The sequence below is a fragment of the Calidris pugnax genome, unplaced genomic scaffold (assembly GCF_001431845.1).
Source record: "Calidris pugnax isolate Ruff unplaced genomic scaffold, ASM143184v1 scaffold66, whole genome shotgun sequence".
Taxonomy (NCBI): domain Eukaryota; kingdom Metazoa; phylum Chordata; class Aves; order Charadriiformes; family Scolopacidae; genus Calidris; species Calidris pugnax.
In genome coordinates this window covers 127,641-138,028 of record NW_015090777.1, presented here as the reverse complement: position 1 = coordinate 138,028, position 10,388 = coordinate 127,641, and the positions used below count along the sequence as shown (strand labels likewise).

General features: G+C 59.6%; 1 protein-coding gene across 1 annotated transcript in view; it reads left to right on the top strand.

Moving 5' to 3' along the window:
- Positions 1-6: 6 nt before the first annotated feature.
- The window catches only part of LOC106892217 (E3 ubiquitin-protein ligase TRIM39-like), a 36,363-nt gene continuing 25,981 nt past the window's right edge, over positions 7-10,388 (top strand). The window contains exons 1-3 of the mRNA XM_014949245.1: positions 7-331; positions 450-616; positions 8,716-8,811. Coding sequence (XP_014804731.1) covers positions 10-331; positions 450-616; positions 8,716-8,811 — 585 coding nt within the window. The 5' untranslated portion in view covers positions 7-9. The remainder of the gene's footprint in view (positions 332-449; positions 617-8,715; positions 8,812-10,388) is intronic.

Here is a 10,388-nt window from a genome sequence, read left to right as displayed (position 1 = left end):
AAGGGGACGATGGCCAACCTGGGTTCGGGGGCCGACCCCCTGGAGACGCTGCAGGTGGAGGCCAGCTGCTCGGTGTGCCTGGGCTACCTGCAGGACCCCGTCATCATCGAGTGCGGCCACAACTTCTGCCGCCGCTGCATCACCCGCTGGTGGGCTCACCTTTCCCGGGATTTCCCTTGCCCGGTTTGTCGGAAAACCAGCCGGCACCGCTCCCTGCGCCCCAACCGCCAGCTGGGCAACATGGTGGAGGCCGCCCGCCAGCTCCGCCGGGGCCTCAAGAGGAAGAGGAGGAGGCAGGAGGAAGACGAAGAAGAGGAGGAGGTGGTGGAAGGAGGAGGAGGAGGAGGAGGAGGAGGAGAAGAAAACCGTAATTAAAATGAAAAGTAACAAGAGGAAGAGGAGGAGGCAGGAGGAAGACGAAGAAGAGGAGGAGGTGGTGGAAGGAGGAGGAGGAGGAGGAGGAGGAGGAGAAGAAAACCGTTGTCCCATCCACGGCCGGGAGCTGGCTCGGTTCTGCCGGGAGGATCAGACCCCCCTCTGCCTCCTCTGCCAGATCTCCCACCCCCACCGAGCCCACCGCCTGCTGCCCCTGGAGGAGGCCGCTCTGGAGTATAAGGTGAGGGGGAAAAAGGGAAAAAAGGGAAAGTTTTAAGGGAAAGGGGGTCCCCCAAAGCGTGGGTTTGGCCCCAGATTTGGCCCCGGGGCTCTCTGTGGAGAGGGTTGGGCTGGGGTTTGTCCAAATCGGTGTTTTCGGCCCCAAATTCTTCCCCAGGATCATCCCTGGGGGTGTTGGTTGGGGCTCAGACACTTTTCCAGCCCCTGAGGGGGGAATTTAGCCCCAAATTTGCCCCCGGGACTCTTGGTGGAGAGGGTTGGGCTGGGGTTTGTCTAAATCGCCGTTTTCGGCCCCAAATTCTTCCCCAGAATCATCCTGGGGGGGGTTGGTTGGGGTTCAGCCCCAAATTTGTCCCCAGTGCTCTGGATTTAGCTCCAAATTTGTCCCCAAGGCTCTGGATTTAGCCCCAAATCCTCTCCCTGAGGTCATTTCTGGAGGAGGTTTGGGCTGGGGTTTGTCTAAATCTCCGTTTTTGGCCCCAAATTCTTCCCCAGGATCATCCAGGGAGGGGATTTCTCTGGGGTTCAGCCCCTCAGGGTGGGATTTGGCCCCAAATTTGTCCCCTGAGTCTTGGGTTTGGCCCCAAATTTGTCCCCGGGGCTCTTGGTGAAGGGGTTTGGGCTGGGGTTTGTCTAAATCTCCGTTTTTGGCCCCAAATTCTTCCCTAGGATCATCCCTGGGGGGGGTTAGTTGGGGCTCAGCCCCATTTTCAGCCCCTCAGGGTGGGATTCGGTCCCAAATTTGTCCCCAGTGCTCTGGATTTAGCCCCAAATTTGTCCCCAAGGCTCTGGATTTAGCCCCAAATCCTCTCCCTGAGGCCATTTCTGGAGGAGGTTTGGGCTGGGGTTTGTCCAAATTAGCGTTTTCAGCCCCAAATTCTTCCCCAGAATCATCCCCGGGGCGGTCTGGTTGGGGCTCATCCCCATTTTCATCCCCTCAGGGTGGGATTCAGCCCCAAATTTGTCCCCCAATTCTTGGGTTTGGTCCCAAATTTGTCCCCGGGGCTCTTGGTGGAGAGGGTTGGGCTGGGGTTTGTCCAAATCACTGTTTTCAGCCCCAAATTATTCCCCAGGATCATCCAGGGAGGAGATTTTTCTGGGGTTCAGCCCCATTTTCAGCCCTTCAGAGGGGGATTCAGCCCCAAATTTGTCCCCAAGGCTCTGGATTTAGCCCCAAATCTTCTCCCTGAGGTCATTTCTGGAGGAGATTTGGGCTGGGGTTTGTCCAAATCGCTGTTTTCGGCCTCAAATTCTTCCCCAGAATCATCCCTGGGGGGGTTGGTTGGGGCTCAGCCCCATTTTCAGCTCCTCGAGGTGGGATTTAGCCCCAAATTTGTCCCCAGTGCTCTGGATTCAGCCCCAAATTTGTCCCCCAAGTCTTGGGTTTGGCCCCAAATTTGTCCCCAGGGCTCTTGGTGGAAAGGGTTGGGCTGGGGTTTGCCCAAATCGCCGTTTTCGGCCCCAAATTCTTCCCCAGGATCATCGAGGGAGGGGATTTTTCCGGGGCTCAGCCCCATTCCCCATTTCCAGCCCCTCGGGGTGGGGCCGAGCCCCAGTGGAGGGGAATTTGGGGACAAAGGAGGGGTTTGGGGACAGGGAAGGATTTAGGGACAGGGGCAGGATTTGGGGACAAGGGATGGGTTTGGGGACAGGGTAAGGATTTGGGGATGGGGCAGGACTCGGGGCTGGAGAAGGGATTTGGGGACAGGGAGGGATTCGGGGCTGGAGAAGGGATTTGGGGACAGGGAGGGACTCGGGGCTGGAGAAGGGATTTGGGGATGGGGCCAGGATTTGGGGACAGGGAAGGATTTGGGGCTGGAGGAGGGATTTGGGGACAGGGAGGGATTTGGGGACAAGGGATGGATTCGGGGATGAGGGAAGGATTTAGGGACAGGGGCAGGATTTGGGGACAAGGGATGGGTTTGGGGACAGGGGAAGGATTTGGGGACAGGGAGGGATTCGGGGCTGGAGAAGGGATTTGGGGACAGGGAGGGATTCGGGGCTGGAGAAGGGATTTGGGGATGGGGCCAGGATTTGGGGACAGGGAAGGATTTGGGGCTGGAGGAGGGATTTGGGGACAGGGAGGGATTTGGGGACAAGGGAGGGATTCGGGGATGAGGGAAGGACTCAGGGCTGGAGGAGGGATTTGGGGACAGGGAAGGATTCAGGGCTGGAGGAAGGTCTTGGGGATGGAGGAGGGATTCGGGGCCAAGGGAAGGATTTGGGGACAGGGGCAGAATTTGGGGACAAGGGAGGGATTTGGGGCAGGGAGAAGGATTTAGGGATGGGGGAAGGTCTTGGGGATGGAGGAGGGATTCGGGGACCAAGGACAGGATTTGGGGATGGGGCAGGACTCGGGGCTGGAGGAGGGATTTGGGGACAGGGAAGGATTTGGGACAGGAGGAAGGATTTGAGGCCAAGGGAAGGTTTTGGGGATGGGGCAGGATTTGGGGACAAGGGAGGGATTCAGGGACAGGGAAGGATTCGGGGCTGGAGGAGGGATTTGGGGACAGGGAAGGATTGGGGAACAGGGACAGAATTTGGGGACAAGGGAGGGATTCAGGACAGTGGCAGGATTTGGGGACGGGGGCAGAATTTGGAGACAAGGGAGGGATTTGGGGATGGGGGGAAAGGATTTGGGGACAGGGGAAGGATTTGGGAGCAGGGACAGGATTTGGGGATGGGAGAGGATTTAGGGATGAGGAAGGATTCAGGGACGGGGGAGTGATTTGGGGCAGGGAGAAGGATTTGGGGCTGAGGGAAGGATTTGGGGACAGGGACAGAATTTGGGGATAAGGGAAGGATTTGGGGATGAGGGAAGGATTTTGGGGCTAGAGGAGGAATTTGGGAACAGGGAAGGATTTGGGGCTAGAGAAGAGATTTGGGGACAGGGACAGGATTTGGGGATGGGGGAAGGACTCAGGGCTGGAGGAGGGATTTGGGGACAGGGGCAGGACTCAAGGATGGGACAGGATTTGGGGCTGAGGGAAGGATTTGGGGCCAGGGGCAGGATTTGGGGCCAGGACAGAATTTGGAGATGAGGGAAGGATTTGGGGCGGGGGGAAGGATTTGGGGCCAGGGCAGGATTTGCCTGGATTTAGCCCCAAATTTGTCCCCAAGGCTCTGGATTTAGCCCCAAATCCTCTCCCTGAGGCCATTTCTGGAGGAGGTTTGGGCTGGGGTTTGTCCAAATTAGCGTTTTCAGCCCCAAATTCTTCCCCAGAATCATCCCCGGGGCGGTCTGGTTGGGGCTCATCCCCATTTTCATCCCCTCAGGGTGGGATTCAGCCCCAAATTTGTCCCCCAATTCTTGGGTTTGGTCCCAAATTTGTCCCCGGGGCTCTTGGTGGAGAGGGTTGGGCTGGGGTTTGTCCAAATCACTGTTTTCAGCCCCAAATTATTCCCCAGGATCATCCAGGGAGGAGATTTTTCTGGGGTTCAGCCCCATTTTCAGCCCTTCAGAGGGGGATTCAGCCCCAAATTTGTCCCCAGGGCTCTTGGTGGAAAGGGTTGGGCTGGGGTTTGTCCAAATCTCCGTTTTTGGCCCCAAATTCTTCCCCAGGATCATCCAGGGAGGAGATTTTTCTGGGGTTCAGCCCCATTTTCAGCCCTTCAGAGGGGGATTCAGCCCCAAATTTGTCCCCCAAGTCTTGGGTTTGGCCCCAAATTTGTCCCCCAAGTCTTGGGTTTGGCCCCAAATTTGTCCCCCAAGTCTTGGGTTTGGCCCCAAATTTGTCCCCCAAGTCTTGGGTTTGGCCCCAAATTTGTCCCCCAAGTCTTGGGTTTGGCCCCAAATTTGTCCCCAGGGCTCTTGGTGGAAAGGGTTGGGCTGGGGTTTGCCCGGTTGGGCTGGGGTTTGTCCAAATCACTGTTTTCAGCCCCAAATTATTCCCCAGGATCATCCAGGGAGGAGATTTTTCTGGGGTTCAGCCCCATTTTCAGCCCTTCAGAGGGGGATTCAGCCCCAAATTTGTCCCCAAGGCTCTGGATTTAGCCCCAAATCTTCTCCCTGAGGTCATTTCTGGAGGAGATTTGGGCTGGGGTTTGTCCAAATCGCTGTTTTCGGCCTCAAATTCTTCCCCAGAATCATCCCTGGGGGGGTTGGTTGGGGCTCAGCCCCATTTTCAGCTCCTCGAGGTGGGATTTAGCCCCAAATTTGTCCCCAGTGCTCTGGATTCAGCCCCAAATTTGTCCCCCAAGTCTTGGGTTTGGCCCCAAATTTGTCCCCAGGGCTCTTGGTGGAAAGGGTTGGGCTGGGGTTTGCCCAAATCGCCGTTTTCGGCCCCAAATTCTTCCCCAGGATCATCGAGGGAGGGGATTTTTCCGGGGCTCAGCCCCATTCCCCATTTCCAGCCCCTCGGGGTGGGGCCGAGCCCCAGTGGAGGGGAATTCTCCCTGAGGTCATTTCTGGAGGAGATTTGGGCTGGGGTTTGTCCAAATCGCTGTTTTCGGCCTCAAATTCTTCCCCAGAATCATCCCTGGGGGGGTTGGTTGGGGCTCAGCCCCATTTTCAGCTCCTCGAGGTGGGATTTAGCCCCAAATTTGTCCCCAGTGCTCTGGATTCAGCCCCAAATTTGTCCCCCAAGTCTTGGGTTTGGCCCCAAATTTGTCCCCAGGGCTCTTGGTGGAAAGGGTTGGGCTGGGGTTTGCCCAAATCGCCGTTTTCGGCCCCAAATTCTTCCCCAGGATCATCGAGGGAGGGGATTTTTCCGGGGCTCAGCCCCATTCCCCATTTCCAGCCCCTCGGGGTGGGGCCGAGCCCCAGTGGAGGGGAATTTGGGGACAAAGGAGGGGTTTGGGGACAGGGAAGGATTTAGGGACAGGGGCAGGATTTGGGGACAAGGGATGGGTTTGGGGACAGGGTAAGGATTTGGGGATGGGGCAGGACTCGGGGCTGGAGAAGGGATTTGGGGACAGGGAGGGATTCGGGGCTGGAGAAGGGATTTGGGGACAGGGAGGGACTCGGGGCTGGAGAAGGGATTTGGGGATGGGGCCAGGATTTGGGGACAGGGAAGGATTTGGGGCTGGAGGAGGGATTTGGGGACAGGGAGGGATTTGGGGACAAGGGATGGATTCGGGGATGAGGGAAGGATTTAGGGACAGGGGCAGGATTTGGGGACAAGGGATGGGTTTGGGGACAGGGGAGGGATTTGGGGACAGGGAGGGATTCGGGGCTGGAGAAGGGATTTGGGGACAGGGAGGGATTCGGGGCTGGAGAAGGGATTTGGGGACAGGGAGGGATTCGGGGCTGGAGAAGGGATTTGGGGACAGGGAGGGATTCGGGGCTGGAGAAGGGATTTGGGGATGGGGCCAGGATTTGGGGACAGGGAAGGATTTGGGGCTGGAGGAGGGATTTGGGGACAGGGAGGGATTTGGGGACAAGGGATGGATTCGGGGATGAGGGAAGGATTTAGGGACAGGGGCAGGATTTGGGGACAAGGGATGGGTTCAGCTCCTCGAGGTGGGATTTAGCCCCAAATTTGTCCCCAGTGCTCTGGATTCAGCCCCAAATTTGTCCCCCAAGTCTTGGGTTTGGCCCCAAATTTGTCCCCAGGGCTCTTGGTGGAAAGGGTTGGGCTGGGGTTTGCCCAAATCGCCGTTTTCGGCCCCAAATTCTTCCCCAGGATCATCGAGGGAGGGGATTTTTCCGGGGCTCAGCCCCATTCCCCATTTCCAGCCCCTCGGGGTGGGGCCGAGCCCCAGTGGAGGGGAATTTGGGGACAAAGGAGGGGTTTGGGGACAGGGAAGGATTTAGGGACAGGGGCAGGATTTGGGGACAAGGGATGGGTTTGGGGACAGGGTAAGGATTTGGGGATGGGGCAGGACTCGGGGCTGGAGAAGGGATTTGGGGACAGGGAGGGATTCGGGGCTGGAGAAGGGATTTGGGGACAGGGAGGGACTCGGGGCTGGAGAAGGGATTTGGGGATGGGGCCAGGATTTGGGGACAGGGAAGGATTTGGGGCTGGAGGAGGGATTTGGGGACAGGGAGGGATTTGGGGACAAGGGATGGATTCGGGGATGAGGGAAGGATTTAGGGACAGGGGCAGGATTTGGGGAAAAGGGATGGGTTTGGGGACAGGGGAGGGATTTGGGGACAGGGAGGGATTCGGGGCTGGAGAAGGGATTTGGGGACAGGGAGGGATTCGGGGCTGGAGAAGGGATTTGGGGATGGGGCCAGGATTTGGGGACAGGGAAGGATTTGGGGCTGGAGGAGGGATTTGGGGACAGGGAGGGATTTGGGGACAAGGGAGGGATTCGGGGATGAGGGAAGGACTCAGGGCTGGAGGAGGGATTTGGGGACAGGGAGGGATTTGGGGACAAGGGAGGGATTCGGGGATGAGGGAAGGACTCAGGGCTGGAGGAGGGATTTGGGGACAGGGAAGGATTCAGGGCTGGAGGAAGGTCTTGGGGATGGAGGAGGGATTCGGGGCCAAGGGAAGGATTTGGGGACAGGGGCAGAATTTGGGGACAAGGGAGGGATTTGGGGCAGGGAGAAGGATTTAGGGATGGGGGAAGGTCTTGGGGATGGAGGAGGGATTCGGGGACCAAGGACAGGATTTGGGGATGGGGCAGGACTCGGGGCTGGAGGAGGGATTTGGGGACAGGGAAGGATTTGGGACAGGAGGAAGGATTTGAGGCCAAGGGAAGGTTTTGGGGATGGGGCAGGATTTGGGGACAAGGGAGGGATTCAGGGACAGGGAAGGATTCGGGGCTGGAGGAGGGATTTGGGGACAGGGAAGGATTGGGGAACAGGGACAGAATTTGGGGACAAGGGAGGGATTCAGGACAGTGGCAGGATTTGGGGACGGGGGCAGAATTTGGAGACAAGGGAGGGATTTGGGGATGGGGGGAAAGGATTTGGGGACAGGGGAAGGATTTGGGAGCAGGGACAGGATTTGGGGATGGGAGAGGATTTAGGGATGAGGAAGGATTCAGGGACGGGGGAGTGATTTGGGGCAGGGAGAAGGATTTGGGGCTGAGGGAAGGATTTGGGGACAGGGACAGAATTTGGGGATAAGGGAAGGATTTGGGGATGAGGGAAGGATTTTGGGGCTAGAGGAGGAATTTGGGAACAGGGAAGGATTTGGGGCTAGAGAAGAGATTTGGGGACAGGGACAGGATTTGGGGATGGGGGAAGGACTCAGGGCTGGAGGAGGGATTTGGGGACAGGGGCAGGACTCAAGGATGGGACGGGATTTGGGGATGGGGGGAAAGGATTTGGGGACAGGGGAAGGATTTGGGAGCAGGGACAGGATTTGGGGATGGGAGAGGATTTAGGGATGAGGAAGGATTCAGGGACGGGGGAGTGATTTGGGGCAGGGAGAAGGATTTGGGGCTGAGGGAAGGATTTGGGGACAGGGACAGAATTTGGGGATAAGGGAAGGATTTGGGGATGAGGGAAGGATTTTGGGGCTAGAGGAGGAATTTGGGAACAGGGAAGGATTTGGGGCTAGAGAAGAGATTTGGGGACAGGGACAGGATTTGGGGATGGGGGAAGGACTCAGGGCTGGAGGAGGGATTTGGGGACAGGGGCAGGACTCAAGGATGGGACAGGATTTGGGGCTGAGGGAAGGATTTGGGGCCAGGGGCAGGATTTGGGGCCAGGACAGAATTTGGAGATGAGGGAAGGATTTGGGGCGGGGGGAAGGATTTGGGGCCAGGGCAGGATTTGCGGACAAGGGAGGGATTTGGGGCAGGGAGAAGGATTTGGGGCTGAGGGAAGGACTCAGGACTGGAGGAAGGATTTGGGGCCAAGGGAAGGATTTGGGGATGAGGGAAGGATTTGGGGCTGGGGGAGGGATTTGGGGATGAGGGAAGGACTTGGGGCCAAGGGATGGATTTGGGGCCGAGGGAGGGATTTGGGGATGGGGGCAGGATTTGGGGACGAGGAAGGATTCAGGGACGGGGGAGTGATTTGGGGATGAGGGAAGGACTCGGGGATGGAGCAGGGATTTGGGGACAGGGGCAGGACTCAAGGATGGGACAGGATTTGGGGCTGAGGGAAGGATTTGGGGCCAGGGGCAGGATTTGGGGCCGGGGCAGGATTTGGGGCCGGGGCAGGATTTGGGGTGAGGGTTGTCCCATCCCTCCCCACCCCAGGAGAAGCTGCGGCGCTGCCTGGAGCTGCTGGAGCAGAAGCTGGAGGCCGTGGCCGGGTGCCGGGCGCGGGAGGAGAAGAAACCCAGCGAGCTGAAGGCAGGTCCTGGGGCACGGGCCAACCAGTGCCAACCAGTGCTTACTGGGGCCATCCCAGTCCCTCCCAGTGCCCACCAGGGCCATCCCAGTGCTGACTGGTGCCATCCCAGTCCCACCCAGTGCTCATTGGTGCCATTGCAGTCCCTCCCAGTGCTCACCAGAGCCATCCCAGTGCTCACTGGGGCCCTCCCAGTCCCTCCCAGTGCTCACTGGGGTCCTCCCAGTCCCTCCCAGTCAGTCCCAGTGCTCACAGGAGCCCTCCCAGTGCTCACCGGGGCCATCCCAGTCCCTCCCAGTGCTCACCAGAGGCATCCCAGTGCTCACCGGGGCCATCCCAGTCCCTCCCAGTGCTCACTGGGGCCCTCCCAGTGCTCACCGGGGCCATCCCAGTCCCTCCCAGTCCCTCCCAGTGCTCACTGGTGCCATCCCAGTCCCTCCCAGTGCTCACCAGTGCCATCCCAGTCGCTCCCAGTCCCTCCCAGTCCCTCCCAGTGCCCACCAGAGCCATCCCAGTCCCTCCCAGTGCTCTCCGGAGCCCTCCCAGTGCTCTCTGGAGCCCTCCCAGTCCCTCCCAGTGCCCTTTCAGTCCCTCCCAGTGCTCACCAGAGCCCTCCCAGTCCCTCTCAGTGCTCACTGGTGCCATCCCAGTCCCTCCCAGTGCTCTCTGGAGCCCTCCCAGTCCCTCCCAGTCCCTCCCAGTGCTCTCTAGAGCCATCCCAGTCTCTCCCAGTCCCCCCCAGTGCCCACCAGTCCCTCTCCCTGCAGCGGCAGGTGGCTGCCCGCCGGGAGTGCATCTCTGGGGAGTTCGAGGAGCTGCAGGTCCTGGGGACACGGGGCATCCCAGTCCCTCCCAGTGCTCTCTGGAGCCCTCCCAGTCCCTCCCAGTCTCTCCCAGTCCCTCCCAGTGCTCTCTGGAGCCCTCCCAGTCGCTCCCAGTGCCCACCAGTGCCTGTCCCCGCAGCGGCAGGTGGCTGCCCGCCGGGAGTGCATCTCCGAGGAGTTCGAGGAGCTGCGGGCGCTGCTGGCGGAGGAGGAGCGGGAGCTGCTGGGGCGGCCTCCCAGTCCCTCCCAGTGCTCACTGGGGTCATCCCAGTCCCTCCCAGTCCCATTCAGTCTCTCCCAGTGCTCCCCAGAGCCATCCCAGTGCTCTCTGGAGCCCTCCCAGTCGCTCCCAGTCCCTCCCAGTGCTCATTGGAGCCATCCCAGTCCCTCCCAGTGCTCACCAGTGCCATCCCAGTCGCTCCCAGTCCCTCCCAGTGCCTCCCAGTGCTCACAGGAGCCATCCCAGTCCCTCCCAGTGTTCTCTGGAGCCCTCCCAGTCCCTCCCAGTGCTCACCAGAGCCATCTCAGTGCTCACTGGTGCTATCCCAGTGCTCACCGGGGCCATCCCCGTCCCTCCCAGTGTTCTCCGGTTCCAGTCCCTCCCAGTGCCTCCCAGTGCCTCCTAGTGCCCTTTAAATCCCTCCCAGTGCCCTCCCCGTGCCCACCAGTCCCTGTCCCCGCAGCGGCAGGTGGCTGCCCGCCGGGAGTGCATCTCCGTGGGGTTCGAGGAGCTGCAGGGGCTGTGGGCAGGGGGG